The sequence below is a fragment of the Onychostoma macrolepis genome, chromosome 18 (assembly GCF_012432095.1).
Source record: "Onychostoma macrolepis isolate SWU-2019 chromosome 18, ASM1243209v1, whole genome shotgun sequence".
Classification (NCBI taxonomy): domain Eukaryota; kingdom Metazoa; phylum Chordata; class Actinopteri; order Cypriniformes; family Cyprinidae; genus Onychostoma; species Onychostoma macrolepis.
Window position 1 is genome coordinate 14382898 of NC_081172.1, and position 12649 is coordinate 14395546.

At 35.1% G+C, this 12649-nt stretch overlaps 1 protein-coding gene and 1 long non-coding RNA gene across 7 annotated transcripts in view; one reads left to right on the forward strand and one right to left on the reverse strand.

The window, feature by feature from the left end:
• LOC131524548 (uncharacterized) overlaps positions 1 to 7437 on the reverse strand; it is a 129216-nt gene extending 121779 nt beyond the window's left edge. For all 6 annotated transcript variants that reach the window (XR_009266999.1, XR_009267002.1, XR_009266998.1 and 3 more), the window contains exons 1-4: positions 7348 to 7437; positions 7137 to 7221; positions 6828 to 6957; positions 6615 to 6664 (exon numbers count right to left, since the gene is read on the reverse strand). This is a non-coding gene — a long non-coding RNA (uncharacterized LOC131524548). The remainder of the gene's footprint in view (positions 1 to 6614; positions 6665 to 6827; positions 6958 to 7136; positions 7222 to 7347) is intronic.
• A 404-nt stretch (positions 7438 to 7841) lies between these two features.
• On the forward strand, positions 7842 to 11940 carry LOC131524445 (arrestin domain-containing protein 4-like). The gene is made up of 9 exons (XM_058751575.1): positions 7842 to 7955; positions 8196 to 8441; positions 8570 to 8636; positions 9131 to 9278; positions 10042 to 10144; positions 10451 to 10707; positions 10898 to 11042; positions 11309 to 11460; positions 11547 to 11940. Exons 2-9 carry the CDS (start codon positions 8204 to 8206, stop codon positions 11565 to 11567), a joined length of 1131 nt encoding a protein of 376 aa, XP_058607558.1. The 5' UTR covers positions 7842 to 7955; positions 8196 to 8203; the 3' UTR covers positions 11568 to 11940.
• Positions 11941 to 12649: the final 709 nt, after the last annotated feature.

The window sequence follows — 12649 nt, forward strand, 5'->3', positions numbered from 1 at the left end:
TGTTGATTGCATAGCTCTCTATTCTGATCCATAATGGTTCAGACCAAATGCCCCATAGCACTGAGAATAACTTTGTTAATTACTGTGCTCGCTGTTCAATTAACTATGCAATAGAGATCACTGCCAGAGCTGCTGCTGATAACAACTATCAGTCATTTGGAATTTATAGAAATTCATTAAAAATGCCGACACCTGAGCAGATTTCCAAATGAACCCCCAGGGATAAACTCATTTCCTCTCTTCTTCTGTTTTTTTTTTTTTTCCTTCATAGACAGCAGCTACATTCTAATGCTCCCACACAAACTCATTTAATTCACAGAATGGGTTGTACATGGAAACTTCAAAAGCAAATAATATATGTTGTTTTGTTCATCCTGTACACAAAGAGGTTCACTAGTCTATCACTGCATCTCACATTTGGTTTCGTAAAATCAAAAGTATCCCTTAATGGATTATTGAACACAGTCTCTGACCATTCAGATTCAGCCTCTAGAGAAACTTCAGCTATCCTCTAAATTTTATCCATTTTGATGGCTTCATTGAGGCAATAACAGGAATTCCTGTGTATTCTGTATGGCGTTTTTATGTTTCCATGGATACAGAGGACAGACCGTTAAAAAGCAATTATTGAGGAAGAGAGAGTGGAATTCACCCCTTTGTCAAGATTTCATAACAGCTGTAATAACACTGGCCGCCACGCTAATGTGAAACTCCTGAATGAATCTGACTCACACGTATCCGCTCTGCCTCTCTGACGACAATATAGTCTCTCAGGTGCCAAATCAAGGTCTATAATAAATGTTCTGTGTTAAAATGGGCCTCCTATAAAAAAGACATGTAGGTATGCTTTTTGGTTGTCTCAGCTTGTGTTTTTGATGTTATGTGCAAACAGAGCACATCCAATTGCTCAGAAAAGAGAACAGCTTGAGGTATATCCTATCTGATCCCATCAAATCAAATGTGTATCCAAACTGAAATAAATGAGGTAAGTAATCTCTCATCTCCCTCTGGGAAGTAATCCCACCCTCATATCTACCATGTACCCATCCAAAATTCTCTCTGATTCTGACTTTTTGGAGAGAAAACTGGACATTTCTGTCATACATTAGCCTTTGATCTCCGTAACTGTTACAAAAATTATTCTTAATAAATGTTAACAGAAATAGCGTAAACGTTTACATGAAAATGAACAAGATGCCTAACAGGATGAAAGGAAAGAACGAGGGTGTCTTGAAAAGATTTTGATTATAAAGGTATATTACAAAAGACTAACAAGATAGAAGTGATATTAAGGACACGGGAACAATCAAACTGGTTTGCCAAAGTAAAAAAACAAATATATATGTGTGTGTGTGTGTGTGTGTGTGTGTGTGTTTGTTTAATTTGGTAAACCAGTTTGAAGAAGAAAAAACGGAAATGCATTTTTTCCCCCAATAAATAGCCTGTTAATAAAAAGCAGAAGTATATCTTTTCCAATGACTTCTAAAATTTCAAACTGGAATTTTGTAGAAAAAAAAAAAAAAAAAAATTATATATATATATATATATATATATATATATATATATATATATATATATATATATAATATAAATATATTAGAAATTAATATATATCTTGCATGTACATATGTATATTAAAAACACAATATGTACTGTATATGACTATAGGTGCTTTTCTTTTTTATTGCATTATAGGATTTCCCCTCCTCCAGCTCTTTTGAAGACCACACCTGAATGCCGTGAACCCTACCTCAGAGTGACAGTCACATTAAAATGCCATTAAAGTGTGAAATAGGAACAAGGCGTGAATGGAGGTTTAACCCCAAGATACTTCTGAGCACCCTTGGATTATACAAATAAGAACATCAGCTTTTATGTTGTTGCTTTTCTTTCTCTTCTACTTTTTACCAGTTCCTTTTGTTCAGTTTGCACAAGGCCAATGGAAAAAATGTGTGTATTTGGGGTGGATTGCGTGGGGGCTGGTGAAAGAATGGCAGGGTTAGAGTTTGAGTGCATTAAACGGGCAGGCCTACCTCTATTCTGCAATCAGTCTATTTTCTATGTGTCTTTTAGCAAGCTCACCTCTCACTCCGCACAAACATGTCTAAGCAATGGAGGATGACACTGTCATGCACCTGAGCTCTCTGTAAAAAAGCACTATGTGCATATGTGCCGCCATCTACAAAAGAGCTCCAACAAAGATATCTGGGATATCTGGGATTATTCCGTGATCACAGCAACAACAAAAGACATCAGTCACGCAAGTGCCAATAAAATTCCCTGCGTTTAGTCTGCCATATCTAGTGAAAATTTTCTTAAAAAACATACTGTTATATATATATATATATATATTGATTTGATTGCATTTCAGCAATAAAAAGCACTGTTGGTTTTGCTAAGGGTCTCAAGCTGTGCTCTTTCAGGGGGGAACGATGCAGTGAATTGGACTGAGACCCTGGCTTGTGTCAAGTCAATGAGACTGAACACATTAAAACTGATGAGAGTGTACTTAGACAGGTTAGAGCTCACCAAGTGTTTGCTGCCTGGATGCACTAAATCAATCAATACATCTGCACAAATCTACAAAAACAACTGCATGTCGTCTTTACTTCAATAAGTAAAAAGTAAAAATAATAAATTATATTATTATATTATTTATTGTTACTATTCTATGTATATATGTATGAATATATATGTATATGTATATATGTATGAATATATATATATATATATATATACACACACAAGTTACAGTAAATAATAGAATATATATATATAAATATCTTAATTTGTTACATTTATATAGAGCTTATCTAGACACTCAAAGCGCTTTACAATGTGAGGGGGGATCTCCTCATCCATGTATGTATATATATAGTATATATATTTATTAGGGATGCACCAGTATCAGTATCGGGCCCGAAACTGAGCTCCTGTACTCGTACTCATTAAAATTCCCCCGATACCAAACGCCGATACCACACAGCATGTGATAAGTGCCATATTCATACAAAGAAACAGGACAACAGAACAACAGACAGCAGAATGGAGTTAATAGAGTAAAAGTAAACTGTGACATATTATAACCAAAAATTATTCATACAGTGGACTACAAGTATTTGGGACCAAAAATTATTCAGACCGAGTCTGTGAAAAAATTGAAGTTCAGGTTTGCGTGAACCTGGTTGACAGCATGCCCAGGGGACTACAGGCTGTCATTAAGGCTAAGGGTGGCCCGACAAAGTATTGATAGTTGTGTAAATATTGTTATACTAACAACTGTCTGAATAATTTTTGGTTGATTGTAATCCATTACATACCTTTCTATCAAAGTTATCTGACATTATCAAGCTGAATTTTTTCTGACACAGTTTAACTCTGAGTTTGTGTCATATTTTATTGCCATTTTCTAAAGTATAGCGAATAAACTGTGATAATGTGAGAAATGTTGAAGGTGTCTGAATACATTTTGGTTTGACTGTATCTATTTGATAAATGAAGTTAAGTCAACCAACTAACATTATACATACTCTTTTGGTTTCTGTACCCAATATTTAAAAAATTTACAAATGCAATTAAAATACACGGTACTCGGTATCAGCAAGTACCAAAATAAAAGTATCGGTATCGGGCGAGTACTGAAACACACACACACACACACACACACACACACACACATACACACACATATATATATATATATATATATATATATATATATTAGTGCTGTCAAACTAATCTAAACTAAGATTAATCGCATCCAAAATAAAGGTTTTTGTTTACATAATATATGTGTGTGTATTGTGTATATTTATTAAATACACATGCATGTATATATTTAAGAAAAATATGTTAAGTTTATAAATTTAAAATATTTTTATATAATATCTATTATATGAATATAAATATATACATGGAAATATTTTCAAAATATATACTGTATGTGTGTGTATTTATATATACATAATAAATATACACAGTATACACACATATATTATGTAAACAAAAACTTGTATTTTGGATACGATTAATCGCAATTATTCGTTTGACAGCACTAATACATAGACACACACACATACATATATACTGTATATATATATATATATATATATATATATATATATATATATATATATATATATATATATATATATATATATATATATATATATATATTTTTTTTTTTTTTTTAGACAATACATTTGAATAGATAATATAATTGTATATTTATATATATAAAATCATAATCATATAAATATCATTTGAGTAGATTGTGGACTGAAAGCATGGATCACAAAAGTCATGCAGGACACATAACTTAATTTTAGTTTTGCTTTTTAATTTGCTTTGAGATGGATTAGGATTAAAAATCTTTCCTGATGCTTTCTCTTAAACATTTGCATTAAAGCAGAGTGAAAGCTGATATCAAACCATTTAAACACCCTTCTTCCCACCTCAACTACCCAACTATGAAAGTGTGTCTATGGGGGGATATAAGAATTCTTTCCTAATTAATTCCTCTGCCCCACGTAACCCTCAGACTATTCGTAATCCAGAAGGGAACATCTTTATTGATCTTGGGAACGCTTGAGTAGACTCCCAATGCTTATCTCAGCATAAAAAGCATCTCTTGTGACGAGCCACGATTTAATTAGATGACAATCACTGTTAACAATGCACTGCCGACATCACAAAATTTGCACATTGGAGCTGGCAGTGATAAATTTCAGCTGCTCGGACAGGGACAATTCACATCCCTGAATTAACTCTTTCCATATGAGCAGGAATTTCAAAGGAGCACTGCAGATATTGTTAACTGGGAAAAGAACACACAATCATGTTCCATACACAATCTGTCAAACTGGAGCTGCAATTAAAGTTTACCCAGCTGTAGATAACAGACTAAACTCTTGCTATTTTATTAATTCAGGCTGCGAATGATGATGGTGGGTGGTGAGGTTTGTCTGCTATATGAAAAAAGGAAGAAAAGTCCATTTATTTTATACTGCTTGCAATTTGATTTGTTATCCACAAGAGGGCAGTGCATGTGATTTTCTAATGCATTGAACAAAAAAAAGACTTTAAAACAAAGCATATACAAAGATTACAAATTCATTCATATATTATTAGCACAATTATATACAATATCTAAATATATATGTTCAGATATGTACAAACTGAATTTCAGCCTGCACTGTTATTCTTGCTCTGAATCTAACCTTTTTTTCCCCTTTCTTTACCCTTTCTGATCTTTATTTACTTGAAAAAGTTAATTTACTTGAAAGTGTTGGGAAAAAGACTACATTTTCAAATAAACAAGGGCTGTTTTAAGCCGTTTATGTATGATCAAATCTATTTTTTATAAAAAATTATAATTTTAAAAAATGTTGCAAATAATAAATAAACATTTTACACATCCTGATCATACGTCAAAATATTTTAGATCAAGGACTGCCCTCATTTCAAAATCATTTTAAATAGTTATATTCACCTTTATAATTGTTTAGTACCCTGAACCCAAAATATATGATACTGTCAAACTAAAAAAAAAAAAAATTAATAATAATCTGTCAAATGCAGGGATATAATTCATAATGAGAAAAGTTACAACATGAAATGATGTGCTAGATGACGGCCACATCAGTTGTCATAAACACCTCCCAACACTTTATATTTATAAACTCATTAAAATATGTGCACACAATCTTTCATCCGTAGCGACGGGACATTTTGGCAAAAGCTTTCTCTGGTCAAGTGACTCACAGTCTGACCACACATTACAAATTCTCAGCCCCGCAATGGCTGGCACTAAACACGCCACTGTCAAAAAAAAAAAAAAAAAGAAAATTGTCGAGCCACGGTACAGTATTTTTTGGAAAGCGGGGCATAGGTGAAGGCCAGGGGCTAATGGCAATGAGGGATTTGTCAGTCATCCTAACATTTAATAATCCCTGGCTCTCCATTTTCTGCTGTTTGTTTATATTAACCTCTGGTTGAACCCACTTTAGAGGCAGCCTCTGTGCCAGAAAGTTCACTGAACATTCAGCATGGAAGCGGAGAACATGTCATCTCGAATCTATTAGCCCACAGGGGAGATTGCAGCAGTCCACGCACCACACACACACACACACACACACACACACACACACACAGCTCGCATACACTCTAGGTAAGCTGCAAACCCTCACATTTTCTGTACTGATGGCGCCTGTAACTGAGATTATTGCATGCAATGACCTGATTCTGACCTCCCTTTTTCGCTCATGCTGAATAATCCTATTAAACAATGCAGTACATCTAACAGTTACTGCTTTCTACCGCATTCGGTGCAGTTCTCTTGTGCCATCACTGTGAATGGGTTTAACGGTCCTGCTTTCATTGCATTTGTTGACTTAGTAAATTAATATGATCTCATTTGGCTATAGGTAAGCAATATCTTTCGAGATGCACCTGGAAAGAAATGCTTGGATTATGAAGCTGGAAAAAACCTCTGGATACATTTCATTATTCGAAGATGTATTTATAACTTTTTTTTAGAATATATGGCTGTATGTATTATTACTGCAGTGAGAACATAATGCAGCAGACAGTGTCTTGCAGGTTTGTATACTCACCATTGGGTGGTGATAAAGAGAACAGGTAAGCAGTATCTTTCGAGATGCACCTGGAAAGAAACACTATTATGAAGCTGGGGGGAAAAACTCTGGATTCCTTTCATTGTTCGAAGATGTATTTCTAACTTTGTTTTAGAATATATGGCTGTATGTTTTAATACAGTAGTGAGAACATAATGCAGCAGACAGTGTCTTGTAGGTTTGCATACTCACCATTGGGTGGTGATAAAGAGAAGACACTTCAAAAATATCTTCTTACATCCTCAAGGTGGGATGTTTGCTGATCCAAGGTATGCATGAGAGTTGCGGTGGTCTTAACAGAATACAGAACAAACACCTTATCCTGTCAGTACAATAATGAGTGTTATTTGCTACCTGGATCTCAACTGGAAAGTCTTGTAAACCATTTAATCCCAACAAATTAATCCATGTCACTTTAAAAACTATGTACATATATGTTTGCACTTGTATGCATGGATGTTTATCAGTAACAATGTATATTACTGTATATCAGTAACATACATAACATGGTACTCCATTGTAAGTCAAGCCAGTGCCCAAAAAGATTTGCATACATCAGAAACTTCTGTTCCTTTGTGATGGATACCTTTACAGAAAGTGGTGGACATGAATACAGTTACAAACGTAGTGTATTTATTACGTAAAGACCGAAACAATGCAGCTAAATGAATATACTTTTGTGTTGTGAACAAATGGGGACATAATAACAAACCTTTCATTAGTTCCGTGGAAAGTTCTTTGTAAGTTTCTAGGGGTCAGAAACGCCTCTGAAGAGCACAACAGGTTTCTAGATTCACATTGGAACTAGCGATCTTGTTTGGCTGCATGAACTCCATAGCGAGCAAGCTGATTGGCTGTGAGTCAGAAACAGACCAATCAAAACAAAGTATAGGCGGTTCTGCTGGCCTAATTTCATCTCATATGCATGTTTTTGAGAGGATTCGGTCCATAAAAATATTCAGTATTCTTATCTAAATGTATTTTATTATCTAAATTTAATATTTAATAATTTATCATATTATATTTATTAAATAATATTAAACAAAAAGGAATAATCTTTTTTTTTTTTTTTTGAGAGAGAGAGAGAGAGAGTGGTTACTTTTATTTAACTCCAACCTTTATTTCCTTATTTTTATATTATCTGTTTCTGTACTGTATAGTTAATCGACTTAGTGTAACATCCAGATGGGAGGGGCTAGTGTCTGAAAGACATGTAAATCAGCCAATTGGCGCAAATACATAAACGTTGGGCGTGGCCTGCAAACAACCTGAGTCACACATTGCATGGAGGGTGTGTCGCTGCCTGCAGCACAGCGAGATGTAATTATAAAATGTTTATTTATTTATATAGCGAATTTTAAACATTGTTAAATATTGTTGACGCCTCTTCATAAAGTTATGTTGACCTGCAAACATTGTAACTTAATGTCATTTGTTTTTTTTTTTCACCTAAACAGCAATCAAGTCAGAAATGTTCGACATGAGATTAGATAAGCCTTCTGTTTGATGTGTAATTCACGATTGCAACGAGGCAAACAACATGAAATGTACTCTTTCCAGAAACCAAGATGATGCATACTGAAGTAAAATCACTGGACGTGATTCTTGACAACAAGCAGAGAGTTGGTTACTGCCCTGGTGAAGTAGTGTCTGGACATGTTTCTCTCAAACTCTCGGAAGCCACCACAATCAAAACCGTAAACATATTACTGAAGGGATATGCTCAGGTGAGTTGGATGCATAAACGATCCCGCTGTTTCGAAGAGAAGAAATGCCTCTCTTTATCCATGACACTTGTTGCAACAGGTAGGTCAGCAATGTAAGCTGAACATCTTTTACTCATTAATATTTGTTATGATCGAAGTGTGATAGGTTGAATGCCTTCAAACCCATTAATTATTGTAGTACAATTTGATTTATTAATATTTGATCAGGTCCCCAAAACCTCATCCTTGATAGTGGCATATATGAGATCCCTTTTGATCTCCAACTACCTCAAAGGTAAGTGCAAATGTTTGATTTTTAGCATGTTAAGTAGGGTCATCCCAAGCACAGGACTGGGCCCAGTTCAAGTTAGAACAGGGGTCACCAAACTTGTTCCTGGAGGGCCGGTGTCCTGCAGAGTTTAGCTCCAACCCTAATCAAACACGCCTGAACCAGCTAATGAAGGTCTTGCTTGGTATACTTGAAACTTCAAGGCAGGTATTTTGATGCAAGTTGGAGCTAAACTCTGCAGGACACCGGCCCTCCAGGACCGAGTGTGGTGATCCCTGAGTTGGAGGATGCAGGGCGCCCTTGGTCAATTCAGATCTGCTTTCTGAGGGCTTTCTACACAGCGCTGCTCTAGTGTTTTATATGTATATTTTTTTTTTTTTACATTGTGTTAAGGCCTAACATAAAGGCTGTAAAGATTGTTGTATTAATTGCAGTTCTCACTCTAAAAATAAAATATTGTGTTCCTCTTATTCAGAGCACTAACTTTTTTTGTTTCCTAGTCCTTTGGTTTCTTCTTTCTCTGGAAAACATGGCTGTGTTTACTACATGGTGCAGGCAGTTTTAAAAAGGCCATTCCATGAGAGTCAACGTGTTTGCAGAGAACTTTGCATCATAAGTCATATTGATGTCAGTGTGCCAACATTAATCGTGAGTATGTCAAAACGCCTTCTGTTTTCCCCACACATACTCATTTCCACATTTTGATTCTGAAGGGCTACATTCTTGAACCTTGAATCTTTTTTTGCCTTTTCACTAGTAAGTGGAAAACAGCTTATGAAATAAGTAGTGTCTGAATTCCTGGTATTCATACAATAGTAGGTGAAATGTATTTGGAAGAACAAGTGTGAATGCATAACTTACTATCCTATGAATGGCAGTAAAGTAACACGGCTGATGCTGTAAGTCACATGACAAAGCCAAAACCGTGGATGTAGAATGTTCAGACTTCATTCATATTATACACATATAGACTATACTCTATAAAACACTTTTTTGAACAGTTTTAAGTTATTTCCTCATAAAATCCAGTGTGTGACCTGTAATGATGGGATGTGATGGTAAATGGTGGGACTAGTGACCATGAACTCTCAACAGGTTGCATAGAGGAGGTCATTCCATACCTTGACAGGAAGTTGCGTTGTAAATGCTATTTTATTTTGTACTTGAATTTGTATATATTACAACACTAAATAGAAGTACTTGGAACATTAATGTTGCCCTCAACTGGCCAAATATACAGTTGTTCTGAGCTGGAGATAAACAGTGGTATCATGTAACTAATCATATAATTGTGCATAGTTAGAAGGGCTAATTAATTACTTAACGTTGCACGTCAAGTAGTCAAAATCTGAAGCAAAGAAGCACTCTAGTAAACGTCCTCCTGACCTCTGACTCAGATTTGCTGTTACAGTCTCCAGTGTCACAAACCTGTAAGAAGATAATTGGCTGCTGGATCTTTACTTCTGGTCCCATCTCACTGACTGCCAGCATAGACCGACAAGGTTATTGCAATGGTAAGGGAAAATAATTATGTTTTTATGAGCTTTCTGGGTGTGTCAGGATGATGGTATTTGAATATTTTAAATATTCTTCTTTATTCTGAGATTTTTGTTAACCTAAAATACCCTTCATAAGTAATAGGAAAATTAATTTATTACAGAAAGAAAAAAATCTTTTAACAATCCCAAACTTTTAAACCGTGTTTTAAATCTTGGTAAACTTACGATTCCTCAGAGGTTATATCAAGGTAGATATGGCTGCAATGCAATTATCTTCTAATCTGCTGCAGTGACACACTATTGTTTTCATCTCTTCTCCAGGAGAATCAATCTCAATCTGTGCTCTGATTGAGAACTGTTCATCTCGTCTAGTTGTGCCAAAAGCAGTGATGTACCAGATACAGACCTATACAGCCAAGGGTAAAACAAAAAGCATCAAACAGGTAGTTGCCAGTTCTAGAGGAAATGTAGTGCCACCTGACACTTCCAGCAGGTGGAATGGAAACGCATTGAAGATTCCTCCAGTTTCTCCCTCCATTCTGAATTCAGACATCCTGAGAGTGGAATACCTAGTTGCAGTGAGTAAAAATTGTATGATGATTATTTGATGGATTCCTTTTTTTATTATTCATAATACCACAAGGCTTTATTTTCTGACAAACATAGTATAGTTATGGAAAATGTTGATTTACTGACATCTAGTGTTATTTTTTAACAAGCTACATGTATAGAACTCCCTTATGTGAATGGTTGTATCTTATCTTCAAGGTTATTGTTCAGATACCAGGTACCAAAAATCAAAAAGTGCAGTTTCCAGTGGTGATCGGTACCAAAGGTCTTGACATTACCAGTCATTCCATTGTGAACATGAGCTTGCTATACCCCACATTTACCCTTCCAGACATAGCTGAAGGTATGGTGCAAATTTAATGATGCAGTGAATTTAGCTTCTATGTCAAATCATTAATAGTGTATAATTGCAGCATACAGTGTTTGTTATATGTGTGTATACAGTAGTCAACATTTGAAGTGGATCAAAACCTTTCATCAAAGTTGTCCTAAAACCAAAATGTGTTCTTGTCTTAGGACAACTTTGATGAACGTTTTTGATCCATTTCAAATGCTGACTACTATATACTTATTTTCATCTTTGATTTTCATGGTAATATTTCCTGACAGCCCCTCCAAGCTATGCAGAGGTTATGTCAGAGGAACCGTTTGAGGAGCACAGAACTTCAACCTGCCAGTCACAACCAGACTGGCTGCTAGATAGCTCAGCATTCGCTTGTGATCAGCAGTTCCGCCTCCAGCCGCCGCCTCCTTATTCAGAGGTTGGTCATTCATTTCTTCATCCTTCCTCTCTTCCTGTTACACCTTTAATAGTGTGTCATATTATAATGCTTTTTTTACATTGCAGATTTGCACAAGCGAACAGTAATCTTTTGGCCAAGTTTCTTTTGTGGAGAAGACCAAAAAACCACCTTGTGCCTTAATTACATTGCATTTATTTTTTTTTTTTCATGTTGTTTATGGATTACAGGTGAAATGTTTGTTTTGATCATGACCTCATGTCAAAGTTCTGAAAGCAGTAGTCAAACACAGCCAGACTATTGACAAGTTTTGTCCACTTTGCAATGTATTCTGGTTATATGCTGTTTTTCTGTACTTTTCTGTCTGTTATTGTGATATCAACTATTTAAAGCAGTCTATAAACTGCATATTAAAAAAAAAAAAAACTTTAATTCACACTAACAGGGCAGATTATCTAACTGAGTGATTACTGTCCAGAATAAACTGCAATGTGAACCAGACTTCTAAAATCTGTGATACTACTGTCATGGTTTAAAGAAAATGATACTTTTTGGAATTTGTGATCATAATGTCTAAATATTGTGGTTGTTTAATTATTTAGCACTGACACACTAAACTCTTTATATTGTAAGGTGTTGTTTTGGGTCCAAGTCGAAATATCACAAGTACACCTCGGGGAAAAAAAAAAAAGCTGTCACTTGTACCCTTTCATTTATCCCTAAAGGATGCATTTCATCACCTTTAAGGTACATATTAGTACCTAAATGGTACAAATTAGTACTTTTTGAAAAAGTACCACCTCAGTGAAAGCTTTTGTACTTTATTTATTTATTTATTTTCTGAGAGTGTAGGTGCACTTATATTCATGTAATATGATTCATCGTGTCTATTATCACTAAATATAACAACTGGAAAGCAACAAGCCAGATGGGGTAAACTGGATTTGTACTGTTTTTCACAACATTAGAACTTAATAAAGTCTTTAATTTTTTTGTACAACTAACTTTTTACTTTTATGAAAATGTTTTAGTAATTTTAGTGTGAGTATAATGTAATAAGCAGAAACTCCCAGCCATAAAATAAAATCTAATTCTGAAGCAGCACAGCTGCATTAGTTGCACAAATGTTCATCAGTAACTCTTCACAGTCTCACCTGTCACAGAGGCCTTTCGTTTGCGTGGGAAAGATTAGAGTGGCATAACTAGATGG